The sequence below is a fragment of the Fusarium graminearum genome, chromosome 3, assembly GCF_000240135.3.
Source record: "Fusarium graminearum PH-1 chromosome 3, whole genome shotgun sequence".
Classification (NCBI taxonomy): Eukaryota; Fungi; Ascomycota; class Sordariomycetes; order Hypocreales; family Nectriaceae; genus Fusarium; species Fusarium graminearum.
This window is the reverse complement of record NC_026476.1, coordinates 2,085,870-2,099,145: the sequence shown is the minus strand read 5'-3', so window position 1 is coordinate 2,099,145 and position 13,276 is coordinate 2,085,870. Positions and strand designations below refer to the sequence as shown.

Below are 13,276 nucleotides of genomic sequence, written 5' to 3'. Positions count from 1 at the left end.
TAGTTTGCAGGACAGTATGTATGTAGTTAACGAGGTTTTCTTCTCGTTTCTTTCTCTTGTAGTATGTTTCTATCCCCCTCAACAGGTGCAGTGTTGCCATGCAGCGGACTCCTGCATTGTTAAAAGTGGGAGGTTGCAATGCTGAGACATTAGATTCCGTCCAGATGCAGTTGAGCTGAAGGATCTGACGACAGGAGAATTATTATCTAGTCTACCTAGTCGTAATCTAGTTGACAGCCGTTTCCAGAACGGCCAAGAAGACGTTTATGGTTTAAGTAACGGTGCGGTTTACCAGATTTCGGGAATGCCCTTGTTTCAAGATCCCCGCCAGGCCCCGCGTCACCAGGATTGATAGTGTTGAGATATATCGTTCCGCCACTCGGAGTCGACGCCACCACATCCATTGCCAAATGTATGCCCCTGGTCGGGCATGCTCAGTGCTACGTAGACGCTTAGGTAGTGGGCCTACGTAGACAGGTGGGCTATGTACCGAGATATAGATTTAATTACCGTAAGAAAAGGAAGATGTATCATTGCTCTCGCAAGCTTGTTGCTTAATTTGCAATTAGAAACCGCCACAGTTCATTAACTCGTCAATGCGCCTAAAGCACTATGTATGTACGTGATAGTGATAGCCGAGGATTATGTACCTATCGAACCCTAAATTTTGAGCGGCTTATTAGTGCGGGCAGTTTTTATTTCCTCGTCTGGCTTGATTTGCTAGCAGAGCCGCCGGGTAAACTAGCCTGGATTGACTCGCCAATGACACACTCAGATCAGCTCATCTTGAACGACATTGATGTAAATCTTGAAACTCCCCCTGAGCCTAGGCCTGCCCTAGCTGTCGGGCCCCAGCTGTAACAGTGGGATATGGATGGCAAACCTATGAGGATACAAGGGACGATGCCACTAGGAAGTTCTACGACAGACCAACACGCGGCCTGATGCTCATCTGCTCAGGCTTTGATTGCTGGGGAATTTAAAGCAGACCCATAGTTAAGCCTTGCAAGATGTCCCTGGTCAAGGTTTACTGGCAGTGTAGTTGGGTGTCAAGGGTCATGGTCAGGGTGTATGTATGTACTTAACACTATTATCCCTTGCTGCTTGCTGCCAGAACCTCCGCAATATCGTTTTTCAAAACTCTTCCTTGCACTTTTCTTGTTTCGATTGTTCATTCCTAAAGACGGCGTAGTAGGAATTGATTGATTGATTGTTTCGGAGCTGGAGCTGGTTTCCATCGATTTCCGTCCATTCACTCCATCCCGCACTCCTCCCTCCGCACGTACATTACGCTCACTTCTCCCGCCCGTCGCAATCTTGTTGCGCATTCATTCCTTCCTGCTTCATTTCTCTTGGCCGTCGCCTTTTTTTTTTCTCCAAACTCAAATCGATTCCTCCCGGGGAGGTTTCGTTTTTTATTTCACCTTTGTGTTTTATTGACTCGTTTAACTCCACCCTCGATCTCTTGTTGTTGTTCTCTTCGTTTCCAGTCTTTCGTTATCTCTCACAGCACCACTCACAATGAGTTCCGGCAACTCACTACTCCCACGCGGTGGGTATGAGCTCACCCCAGAGCAGCAGGCTCTCAAGGACATCGCCGAAACCACAAACGGTAACCTCGCCAAGTACCTCATGATCGTCTGCGGCTCTGTATCACTTGCCGTTGTTATCTGGAAAGTCTGCGAACGCATCATTCGACTCACCCGACATGTTTCTTGCCTCAACAATGACAAGCAACGCTACTTCGCCATCCCTTCACAGAGGTTCGCGTCCCTCAAGCGTAACCTTCTCTATGCCCCCGTCTTCAGCAAGCGACACAACCGCGAAATCCAGATCAGCAAGGCCATCAACGTTGGTACACTGCCCACCAGATTTCAACTACTTTTCCTTATTGCCTACTTCGCCTCCAATATCGTTTGGTGTGTCATCGACATCGACTATTCCGCCGACATGAGCGCTGCCTGTGGTGTCATTCGCAACCGTACTGGTGTTCTCTCCACTGTCAACATGGTATGATTGCACTCAAACTCTTATAGAAAAAAATAGCTGCGTTTCACGCGGCGTGGCTTTTCTTGGCAAACGTTGAATACCCGTCGCTAACACAATTCAAGGTTCCCCTGTTCTTACTGGCTGGACGAAACAATCCTCTGATCCCTCTGTTGAACATCTCCTTTGACACATACAACCTCCTCCACCGATGGTTTGGTCGCATTGTTGTTCTCGAGGCACTTGCCCATACCATTTCTCACTACGGCAAGAATGGCTGGGTTTTCACTCCTCCTGCAGGCAACTTTATCTTGCCTGGTTTCATTGTAAGTCAAGTCGCTTAGGTTTCCTAGCTCCGGCTACGCTCATGTACTTACAATCATACCTTTCAGGCCACTTGCTCCTTTGTGTTCCTGATGATCCAGGCCTCTAGCCCTCTCCGACACGGCTTTTACGAGGTCTTCAAGGCTCTTCACATCCTCGCAGCCTGCGCCGCTGTCGTTGGTCTGTACTACCACTTGTCCGCATCCCCCCAACTGTACAAGTGGCTCTGCTACGTCTATGGTGTCATTGTTCTCTGGAGTTTCGACCGAACTTCACGCATGTGGCGTATCCTTCGCTCTCACGTCGGAGGATCGCGATCCCGCACCATTGTCGAGGCTCTTCCCGGAAACGCTGTTCGATTGACGATGACACTGGCCCGCCCCTGGAAAGCCGCCCCTGGACAGCACGCCTACCTGTACCTACCCGCCATCAGCTACTGGCAATCTCACCCCTTCTCTGTCGCCTGGTACGACGGCGTTGAGGACCCTAAGAACGAGAGATTGGCCAGCACCAACCAGGATCTGTTGGCTATGCAGCAGCAGCGAATTTCATTCGTCATTCGAGGCAGGACTGGTATGACTGACAGCCTCTACAAGAAGGCCGTTTCAGCACCTGGAGGAAGATTCGAGACCAGCTGCTTTGCCGAGGGTCCCTATGGTGGCCACCACTCTTTCGACTCTTACGGCACTGTTGTTCTCTTTGCTGGTGGAGTCGGCATTACTCACCCTGTCCCTTATATCAAGCATCTTGTCGAGGGCTTTTCCGAGGGCACTGTCGCCACCCGAAGAATCTTGCTGGTCTGGACAATCCAAACTCCTGAGCACCTCGAGTGGATTCGCCCCTGGATGACCGAGATTCTTGGCATGGACAAGAGAAGAGATGTTCTCCGAATTATGCTCTTCGTCAGCCAGCCTCGATCAACAAAGGAGATCCACAGCCCTTCATCCACGGTTCAGATGTTCCCAGGACGTCCCAACATCAACACTCTCTTGGGTATGGAGCAAGAGCACCAGGTTGGCGCCATGGCTGTGACCGTGTGTGGCCCTGGTGCGTTGAGTGATGAGGTTCGACTGGCCGTGCGAAACCGTCAAGATCGATCCCACATCGACTTCATTGAGGAGGCGTTCACCTGGTAAGCTGCTTGAATGGTGGAAGCCCGGTGTTTGGAGTTATGGCACTTGCTGGTCAGACCAGCTCACAATCCCCGTCCCTGAGAGACGAAGATGATGAACAAACCATCTCTTTGGCTCTCAGCTCTTTATTCTGAGACATTCTAGCGGTCCAGATTATGCTCGTCCGTGTTGGACAACTTGCTAGGCAAGACTCAATTTTGAGATCAATTTCATGTACTGTACTTTAGATCGAGGTGTATCTAGGCTCCCTTTCCGGTTCTTTTTGGAACCAGCACACAACCACATTATAAATCAAGGAATGACCATAAATAATTTCGTCTCTGTCATTGCTCAGTCTATGTGTTTTTATCATCATGGTTGATCTCGCATATTCGCGTAGCTGATCGCCATTTGTTGCTGTCCAAATCAGTCCGATTACTAAGGTGAGTATGGGTATTAGGCCACCCCCCTAGCCATTTCCAAACGTGACATGGAATGCTCCCGTGACTTGTCCGTAGATCTCGGCAGGTGACTGATTGCGCTGACCTTGGTATCACGGTCACTTGACTTTCTCCACTGAGACACCGTCTATTCTGGTATTGAACCCAGCCACAAATAATCCAAGTGAGAGACAAATATGATGCCAATGTTGATGAATGCATGTCCAACCATTCGTACCTGCACTTTCGTCAGGTCTGGTGGCTGGGATCTTGCTGCGACCCGCATGAATGCACCCCTCCATCCGTAGATCCACCTCAGATCGAAGGATACATTGTAGAGCCTCGAGGCAGCATATTACGCGTTGAACGCTGGAAGTGGAGCAGTTTATTGATGCACGTGCGTGTTGAATGCCAGCAGCCAGTTAGTGAGGCGAGACCTCCACGTTCGAACATTGGACTAGCTGCTGAACCCTGCATGCTGCACTAGGTAGCAAGACACCGCCGATACGTATCCGTGCCCTTGCTCCGCCTTTGAGCTTATCAGTTCTTTGTTCCAGACCGTTATCAGGGCCGCTTCTCTGCCCGTCTCATCATCCACCTCCCATCATCTCTCTGGATTCGACCAGTATCCAACACTTGAGGTCTAGTTGTCGTCGAGCGGCTACTACTTCACCATGGCGTCCAGAAGCCTTATTCCGTTTCTTGTAGCTATGATGCTGCTCACAGGTGTTTGCAACACCTTGTTGACCAAGTATCAGGTATGACGGCATGGGCACTTTCGCATCTGCTGTTCTGGCTGACACAATTCTCTGTTAGGATAACCAATGCGTTCGCAATTGCGATCCCGATGACAACCCACGAAAGCGCGCCTTCTTTAACCAGCCAGTGCTCCAGACGGCGCAGATGTTCATCGGCGAGATGGGCTGCTGGTTGGTTGTTGGACTCATGGCACTCTGGCGTCGATTCAAGGGCTCTGCCCCGGAACAACGAGGTTACCAAGCTGTGAACACCGAAGAAGGCGCCGATAGCACAGCTGAACCTGAAGCCAACGACCGTACCAAACTCTTGCATACCGGCCCGTCCGTTCTGAGAGGGTACCGCGTCACCCTGCTTGCTTTACCCGCTATCTGCGATATCTGCGGTACTACACTGATGAACGCCGGACTTCTGATGGTGGCTGCATCTATTTACCAAATGACCCGAGGTGCCCTGGTTCTCTTTGTCGGACTTTTTAGCGTCATCTTCCTCAAGCGACACCTGCATCTCTTCCAATGGCTCTCCCTCGTGGGTGTTGTTCTTGGAGTTGCGGTCGTGGGACTGGCTGGAGCCATTTGGCCTGACGAGAAGCCCGAGGGTTCTATTGGAACCCCGGAAGAGGACTCTCTAGCTGACGGTGGCTTGTCAGATGCCACTAGAGCCATTGTCGGCGTCCTTCTCATTGCAGGTGCTCAGATTTTCACGGCCACACAGTTTGTCCTTGAGGAATGGCTCCTAGAACGATCTTCGATCGAACCACTTAGAGTAGTTGGATGGGAGGGTATCTTTGGCTTCAGTTTCACTCTGTTGGGCATGCTCATTCTGCATGCGGCCATCGGCTCAACTGACGCTGGCCGATACGGATATTTCGACATCGTCGAAGGCTGGCGTCAAATGACTGAGAACAAGCAAGTTCTGTTCTCTAGTTTCCTCATCATGATCAGCATTGGGTAAGTGTTAATGACCAGCAACGACTAGCCGATTACTGACCCGTATAACAGTGGCTTCAATTTCTTTGGTTTGTCCGTAACTCGAAGCGTCAGCGCGACCTCTAGATCCACCATCGACACATGCAGGACCTTGTTCATCTGGGTTGTCTCTCTAGGCTTGGGTTGGGAAACTTTCAAGTGGCTCCAGATCCTTGGCTTTGCTCTGCTCGTATACTTCACCTTCCTGTTTAACGGAATCGTCCAGCCTCCTTTTGAGTTCTTGAAGGTCCCCGACGAGGAGATCGAGGAGCTCTTGCCCGAAGACCCAATCGAGCATCGCTAGAAGAATGCAACTTCAACCGTAATGCCGGAATCAGCAATATTTAGTAGTTTGGATTTGAAAGTGTACTTGCTTAGAATGGCGTCCATGTATTAGGCACTGCATATGTTTAGAAGCTTTGTTATATTGAAACGTTTAAAAGACAACAGAAAATGCGTGCCTTGTTCAATCACGAAGTTAACACCAATGCCACAGCATACCGAATTAATCCAACGCCCTTACACATATCCAAAAACGCCAAGTTCCAGAGAGTAGCCTCCAACAGTGCCATCGTCGCCCTTCCTCATCAGGTAACCGTGCAAAGCAACTCTGCTTCAAGGATGAATTTGCCCTCCTTGTACTTTTCTGATGATTCATATGCCTTGTCGTATTTCCACCCAACAGTTTCTTTACACTGGCGGCATGTGATATCGCGGACAACGTGTCGGCCAGTTGTCATATTACGTTCGTTTGGAGGGCCCGTCTCGATATTGACGACGCTGTGGAAGAGATAGGCTTTCCCGTGCTGTCCGCGGAAGTTCTAATGCTAATATTAGCGGGCGGACTTGAAGTGACGCATAAACGTCCAAATATCGGGGGTGCGCACTCGACTGATGATATCCTCATGATTAGCAAGATGCGCTTTACATGTCTTACAGCCGTAGATCTTGCTGCTGCTGAGGTAGGTATTGTAAGCCAACCCCATGACGCGGGGCCGCACGGCGAAGCAAGGGCGGGTTTAATCTAGGAGATTTCGGAAACAGGAAACTAGCAACAGCTATTGTGATGCCTCGTGTATTCGGATGTTGTATAGCAGGTATCGTTCGATAGTTGTGAGGGTGAAGATGGATAGTGAAGCGGAGTGTCTGATGCTGAGTGTGGATTACCCAGTGCAGTGGATTAGTGCTGGGTTAGTAACTAAATACAGGTGGGTAGAAGGAGCTTAGGGGACAAGGTAACTCTGGACTGGCACGTCATGAGGCCGGAGTCAGGTAGTCCAGGTGCTACCCGAAAGGCGGGCGCGTTTATGGATGGTTGGAACATAATGGACCCGTAGACTAACCGGCAAGTCCTACATTAGTGGAGTCTGTATGACCTGCACACAGATAAGACCAGGCTTCACGCTCACTTAAAGCAATGAGGAACTGTTTGAGATGATTAATTTCACTTTTTTAATGGCACATATAAAATTTTATTAAATAATTGTTACTATATGTTCAATCGATTTGGGTGACCAGTATGACTGCGCTGAGTTGAGCAGCGGCCTGACGATGATGGCCACGATAATGGAAAGTCACACATGACAGACACTTTGTAAGAGCCACCTGTGGATGTCGGCGTATCACTGTTGATGTTCCACTTGGGGTGAATGAGCACAAGGCAGTTCTCTCCGATGGAGGCTGCTCATCATCGTTGTTATTATCCAATCGACACAAACAAGACGTACATAAACAAAACAAAAGGCCTAAACATGGTCCAATCCTGCGTCTGCAAGCATGTAATGGATGCTCCCTCACTTCTTATCCGTTTTCTTCTTCTTGGCCTCTTCAGCAGCCAAGTCTTTGTCCTTGATGTTGTTGTAGTGCCATACACCGCGTTCCCGGTCCTCCTGTAACATCTTTTGATCCTCCAGGCTGATAGGGACGCCTTCGATGCCTTTTACTTTCTTCCCTTCGATAAACATAACGATTCCGCCGATAGCGGCAACGATACAAGCAAGTGCGACAAAGAGGCCTGTGGACCAACTGGGACGGTCGTAACGGTTCAACCCCCACATAAACCCAGACAGGACGCACTGCAGGAAGGTGTTCCATACCATCAACCATACGACAGCATCCATTCTTGTAATAGCAGTTGGTGGAGCTCGGACTCCTGTCAAGGGAGCATCGGGGATTTTGTCTGGGGGAAACGGGCAGGCCAGCGACGAGCTGAGATGGGGCGAGGAGGATATGTTATGGGGCCCTATCTGAGGGTCAAGCTGATCGGATCCTGGAAGACGAAACCATCCTCGATGAATGCCTGCCAGGCGTCGAAGGGCAACTTCCTTCTTCTGGACGCGATACTGGAGGAGGAAATACAAATCGCGAAAGCGCCAAGGGGCGAGTCCAAAACCTGTGACACAAAAGAGAGCGTTAAGGATCTGAGAATCCCACTCTATCCATTTGCGTCTGGGCGAGTTGATATCATTGCAAGTAGGAACACACATTGCCGGTGAAGCATTGCTAATAAGCTTGTCAGAATGGTTGCAATGGTCAAAATAGGGATACTAAACAAGGCCCTTACCAGAGCAATAAGAAGAGCATGCCGCCCCAGGCTACAACGTTCAGGCCATAGAGAGTAACAAGAAAACCCGTAGGTGTTAAGACATAATGCCCGAACGCAATCAAGCCGAGTTTCGTAGACTGGCCAGCTGAATGCTTTGGTGGGAAGTGATACCCATTGTCGAAAGGAGCCGCAGCTGCTGGCTCCCCAGTAAAGTTTCGTCTAGGAGAAGCTTCGCTTGCAGTTGCTTTTTCCGCGGGCGCCTCTTCGTTGACGGTGGGAAACGTGTTCTGCCTAGACGGGTTGCCGAAGGATTGACCTGTTTGCATCGGTATCGAGGACTCCGAAGTCCTGCGCGTAACTGTTTGCCGGGAGAAGATTGAGGATGCGATGGTTCCTGTGGCGGCCATAAAACCTTCCGGAGGGCCGGAAACTTCGAAGCTTTGCGAAACTCTTCGCAGATGACCGCTCAAAGATGAAGATGCTGCTGGACGATTGTGAATGTTGGATGAATCGGTGTCGGCATTTGTAGGTGATGCATTGTCGAGACTGGGAAACGGCTCGGTATCTCTTCCATTTGAGGAAGGTTGCCCAGGCGTGGCCATTGTGGCGAGGTAGTCTTGGCGGTCTCGGATTAGGCAGTCGCTATTAATGAATGACGAGTGTTGATATTGAAGTACAGCTGTTGAAAATTCAATGCATGAAGGCGTCGAATTATATATGTTGTTAATTATTGAACGTTACAGGGAGGAAACAAAACGCGGCCACGGTCCACAATTGATGAGAGCATGGTGGGACTGGGCCATTTATTAAGATCCTGTCGCAGTCTAAACAAGCACTAGGCAACGCCGGGGTTTGAATTCCTCGTTACTCATCTTCGTTCCCAATACGCGCATCTACCTAAGTACCGAGGTGCTGGTGAGTAAGATTCGTTCAGGTGTCGGTAGATATACGAAAGTCAAAAGCCAGGACCTCACACTGAGAGAGCATCTCATTCGCCCTTATCAGGGCTGCACCACAAATTCGTCCTTAGATCAACTTAGGGGGACCTTCCTAGCTTCTATCTCTGGGTACTAAGCTCTCCACTCAACAAAGGTGATTATCCACCTCCAACATCGGCCGATATCCATTAAAATTAAAAAAGCTAATTTTTTACTTCGGCACAAGGTCTAGAATCTGCGATCATCCCTCTCTTCCCCTCTTGTCAGCAGTGCTACAGTACGGCTGGTCGGAAACTATCATCAACTTGCGTCTTCTATCAGCCACACTCCGCCCTCATACGCGTGTACTGTTTCCGCGTTTACTAGGACTAAATACGGAGCACCATCTTTTGACGCTCGTCTCCCTTGGCAAACCTTGCCTGGACATATAAAACGTCATCGATCACCATGGACTCTCGACGTAATCCGATAGCCGAGGTGACTTCGACAGTCTTATACAACCTGCAATATCAGCATGATTGGGCCTCCCTCAACGTTCATGAAACAACAGCTCATCGGCCCTTGATCAGAGGCCTGCCACCGCGCCGGCTCTACATCCACCCTGACGACCAGATTGCTGCCCTGGAACGTGAGAAGACTACAGGCGAACCCTTGGATCAGACTCCAGAGCTCGAATGGGTGCTGGCAGTGCATCCTGAGGAAAAATGGACCATCAAAGCGTTCTCCAATATCTTCGATTCCATCAAGCACGAAGGCCCACGAGAGAAGCGACTTGTTCTGGCAACAGTGCATAATGACTCTACAGTTGTTTATTATTTGATGCATGAGGGTATGGTCAAGCCTCGACAAAACTAAACACCGAGACGGTCCATCTCTACTGGACTATTCTACAGCGTAAAAACCACCTTTTGCGTCTTTCGCTGCTCGAAGAGAGTATATCCTTCGGGGGCTTGCGCAAGCGGCATCTTGTGATCAAACAAGAAACTATTACGACAGTCAGTTGCGGATATCGGCTTAAGAGCCCCTGAAGCACTTACCCGATTTTATCCTGCTTCTGCTCCAGTAAATGGAGAGCTTCGTTGAAAACACTGCGCACTGGACAGCGGCCCATCTGTACTCGAATGTTTCTCCTGCAACAAGATCAGCCGGTCAGTCCTTTGTCTTGGGCCGAGCATACAAGGCCAGATTGGAGGGCTACATACGTGTATGCGTCGTCACCTGTCCATGGAATCTATATAGATGACTGTTAGCTCTTTCCATCTCAAGTCCCACGCTTTTATCTGACCTCCTTGTTGTGGACACCGATGCTGCTGATGGCTCCAAATGGCCGCACAATGTCGAAAGCTGTTCTCAGAGCTGGTGCCTGTCCAACCACTTCAACCACCATGTCAGCGCCTCGTCCTTCTGTTACCTCGCGTATTCTAGCCTCGAGCCCTGCTCTGTCAGTCTCAAAGTTGAGAGGCTCTGCGCCAAGTTTGCGAGCCTGCTCCAGGCGGCTCTCAACACTATCGATAGCGAAGAGGTGACGAGGCTTGAAATGAGTAGCCGCCAGGATGGCGCAGAGCCCAACAGGGCCACAGCCCACGACGACCATCGTAGCTTCCTGGATGTTCTGCGAAGGCACGAGCTCCATAGCGCTCTTGACACCGTAGAATCCAGTGGGAAAGATGTCCGCCATGAGTAAGAGAGCTTCGTCCGATATAGTTTCAGGGGCCTTGACGGCAGTCCCATCGGCCATGGGAATTCGGACATATTCAGCCTGTCCTCCGTTGAGAATTTCACAGCCAAATAGCTGACTCTCGACGCAGCGAGCGGAGCAACCATTATTACAGAAGAAGCAATTGCCGCTACAACGGTCAGCATGGCGTTGAGACAAAGGACAAGAGGAACACACCAAGAAGCTGTGAACGGAGCGACGACCTTGTCACCGATGTGGATGGTTTTCACGTCTGAACCAACTTGAACAACTGTTCCAGTAAACTCATGACCCATGATGAACCCAGTGCCTGACGGCTGGTGGCCACGATAGATGTGAAGCTCGCTATGGTCATGGGTTAGAAGATAAGATAAACTATCGAGGAGCTGAGTTTCTTACGATCCGCACAACCCCGCGGCATGCACTTTGATAATGATGTCTCTGCCATCACGGACTTGTATCGTTAGCTGTGATGCTTACGATGGACAATGGAAGCGTGTTGGCATTCAGACCAGGCAGCCCAAACGACTTACTCTGGGGCACAGGTCGATCCTGGACAGAGATCTTGTATAGGCCGTCAAAGACGACGGCCTTCATAGTTGACGGTAGGGACATGGCTCTTGCGGAATACAGCGCTAGCTTGGGATTTCACGTCAAAGATTGTGGACAGGGTTTTACTTATGGATTGCATTCTACTCGGTGTGGGGTTGAATCAGTTTCGTCATCGGCATAGGATGGTTGATTTGTCGCATTGTGGTGGAGAATCACAGAGCAGCTATCTGCTGTGGGCCGAAGTCGGAGTCGAGGTACTGTCAGTAGCAATTTCAAACACGTATGAAGACATCACAGGATACAAATTTGGCAAGATATCATCAGGACATGATGGTTTTGAGACAATCGATATTGAACGTCATCACAGCTTAGTTGTAATCTATAAGCGAGCTTGATGAGCACTGATGCATTCGGTTCCACCGTAGCAGTCACCGTGGGGCAAGAGTAGCGCTGCATCCTGCGCAAAATGAGATTGGGGGCATCTAAATGTATGTAGACACTGCAGTGCCTCACGAGACTCGATGGTGTAGGTAGGTAGTATACAGAGTAATGCTACAGATATGCATGGTTTTATTGGTGATGTTTGTTTACCGTCCGCCGGGATTTGATGACGGCAGCTGTCTTATCTCTCTGCATCACCCAATTGCATTTAATTGAGTTACTACATAAAGACCTACTATTGCCTACAATAGCAGGTAGGAATTATTCGAGTCAGTTCACGCTTCGCGCGAGTCCAAGCTTGAACTAAAAGACCTGGACCACCTAAAACAGGGTTAGACAAGAAGATATTGGGTGTGCTTGATGGATAAAAAAGCTGCATAATTGGTCACCACAAACGTCGACTGACGGTTCCGCTCAGATTAAATGGAGTGTTGAAGATAATTAGATGTAACCGTCCGTGACAGATTTGCTGCGTCATTTACTACGTGCGTCGTGGGTTCTGCGATATTTCTAGAACAAAAACCAAAGTCCCCTAGCACCTAATTACTGCGGTACTTATCTGCAATCAGCTGATTGCCATTCATCTTATTCAAGGCCTGTCATATCTGAGCACCTCTTATATCTTTCACCTAACCAAATACTATGTATTTACTGCATTGTTTTCATAGTCAACAAGCCTCTGAGATCGAACGTGTTGCCAGACTTCATGTCAGGTAATCAATCAATCAATCAGCTACCGCGGCCGGCAAAGCAGAAAGCGGTCGCTGTAGCCAGGGTCCATGAGACCAGACTCAGAGCCGCTTTATGTGGGCAGATTGTGGAGCGTCCAATGATGAGGCACAACAGTCCTTTCTCATCTTGGGACCTGGTCGGTATTCGGACAGTGTAGCGACATGGTGATTTACACAGTGACAAGATACCCCACAAGGGGCTCTTTTTGAGCTTATCCACCAATGTACCCACTTCCCCTCGTCCTAGGCGGGGCTTGGCTCCGGGGTCAGCCAGTTAAATTGTAGAGCCTATGACGGGACAGTCCGCTGTGGTTGAGTGCGCGAGATTTGTCGGGCAGGTGTCAGACGAGGAGGCTCTTTTTGGCTCGGCAGAGATCATCACCGCCTAAATACAGTACTAACAGTATTTCCAGCACGGAAACCTCAGGGTATGTTCCAGTCGTCCCCCATCAATTCGAGGCAGAAAGAGATGAATGGGAAGGAAAGGAAAGCATCCACCAACCTTATCATAGAAATACAAATGACGGGCAGATAAGTTAGCAGCAATGCGCAAAATAAATTGCCCACTTGGACTCGCGCTGATGCACCACACACATGTCGATACGGCAGTGGATGTTGAAGGTTAGACGGGTGACCCCAGTGGAGAAGTGAAGAGGGGAAAGGAGGCCTCGGTGGGTGCATCCTGGGGGTTCACCACTCGGTGGAAATTATCCATTATCATCTAGCCTCGAGGAATAAGCACATTGCAGGCACGCTTTATGTTTGCAGTTACAGCTTGTTATTGTCG

General features: G+C 49.6%; 6 protein-coding genes across 6 annotated transcripts; 3 read left to right on the top strand and 3 right to left on the bottom strand.

The window, feature by feature from the left end:
* Positions 1-1,521: 1,521 nt before the first annotated feature.
* On the top strand, positions 1,522-3,446 carry FGSG_05385 (uncharacterized protein; the record flags this gene model as incomplete). Its single annotated transcript, XM_011325610.1, has 3 exons — positions 1,522-1,981; positions 2,047-2,312; positions 2,412-3,446. 3 exons carry the CDS (start codon positions 1,522-1,524, stop codon positions 3,444-3,446), a joined length of 1,761 nt encoding a protein of 586 aa, XP_011323912.1.
* A 1,090-nt stretch (positions 3,447-4,536) lies between these two features.
* FGSG_05384 (uncharacterized protein) lies at positions 4,537-5,890 on the top strand (the record flags this gene model as incomplete). The annotated part of the gene is made up of 3 exons (XM_011325609.1): positions 4,537-4,620; positions 4,679-5,568; positions 5,620-5,890. The coding sequence occupies 3 exons, from the start codon at positions 4,537-4,539 to the stop codon at positions 5,888-5,890; spliced, it is 1,245 nt and encodes a 414-aa protein (XP_011323911.1).
* A 104-nt stretch (positions 5,891-5,994) lies between these two features.
* Positions 5,995-6,779, bottom strand: FGSG_12726 (uncharacterized protein). The gene is made up of 2 exons (XM_011325608.1): positions 6,474-6,779; positions 5,995-6,407 (listed from the first exon to the last, which is right to left on the bottom strand). The coding sequence occupies exons 1-2, from the start codon at positions 6,570-6,572 to the stop codon at positions 6,174-6,176; spliced, it is 333 nt and encodes a 110-aa protein (XP_011323910.1). The 5' UTR covers positions 6,573-6,779; the 3' UTR covers positions 5,995-6,173.
* A 600-nt stretch (positions 6,780-7,379) lies between these two features.
* FGSG_05383 (uncharacterized protein) lies at positions 7,380-8,733 on the bottom strand (the record flags this gene model as incomplete). The annotated part of the gene is made up of 3 exons (XM_011325607.1): positions 7,380-7,978; positions 8,071-8,096; positions 8,150-8,733. 3 exons carry the CDS (start codon positions 8,731-8,733, stop codon positions 7,380-7,382), a joined length of 1,209 nt encoding a protein of 402 aa, XP_011323909.1.
* Positions 8,734-9,516: 783 nt separating this feature from the next.
* Positions 9,517-9,924, top strand: FGSG_12725 (uncharacterized protein; the record flags this gene model as incomplete). Its single annotated transcript, XM_011325606.1, has 1 exon — positions 9,517-9,924. The coding sequence occupies one exon, from the start codon at positions 9,517-9,519 to the stop codon at positions 9,922-9,924; it is 408 nt and encodes a 135-aa protein (XP_011323908.1).
* A 32-nt stretch (positions 9,925-9,956) lies between these two features.
* On the bottom strand, positions 9,957-11,380 carry FGSG_05382 (uncharacterized protein; the record flags this gene model as incomplete). The annotated part of the gene is made up of 7 exons (XM_011325605.1): positions 9,957-10,053; positions 10,107-10,199; positions 10,272-10,300; positions 10,355-10,916; positions 10,964-11,110; positions 11,165-11,219; positions 11,299-11,380. 7 exons carry the CDS (start codon positions 11,378-11,380, stop codon positions 9,957-9,959), a joined length of 1,065 nt encoding a protein of 354 aa, XP_011323907.1.
* Positions 11,381-13,276: the final 1,896 nt, after the last annotated feature.

What these genes read in the sequence shown, in the direction of transcription:
- FGSG_12726 (XM_011325608.1), bottom strand. Translation starts at nt 6,572, where the DNA reads ATGGGGTTGGCTTACAATACCTACCTCAGCAGCAGCAAGATCTACGGC. An exon ending in ATGAGGATATCATCAGTCGA is followed by an intron (nt 6,408 to 6,473) that starts GTGCGCACCCCC and finishes TATTAGCATTAG; the next exon opens with AACTTCCGCGGACAGCACGG.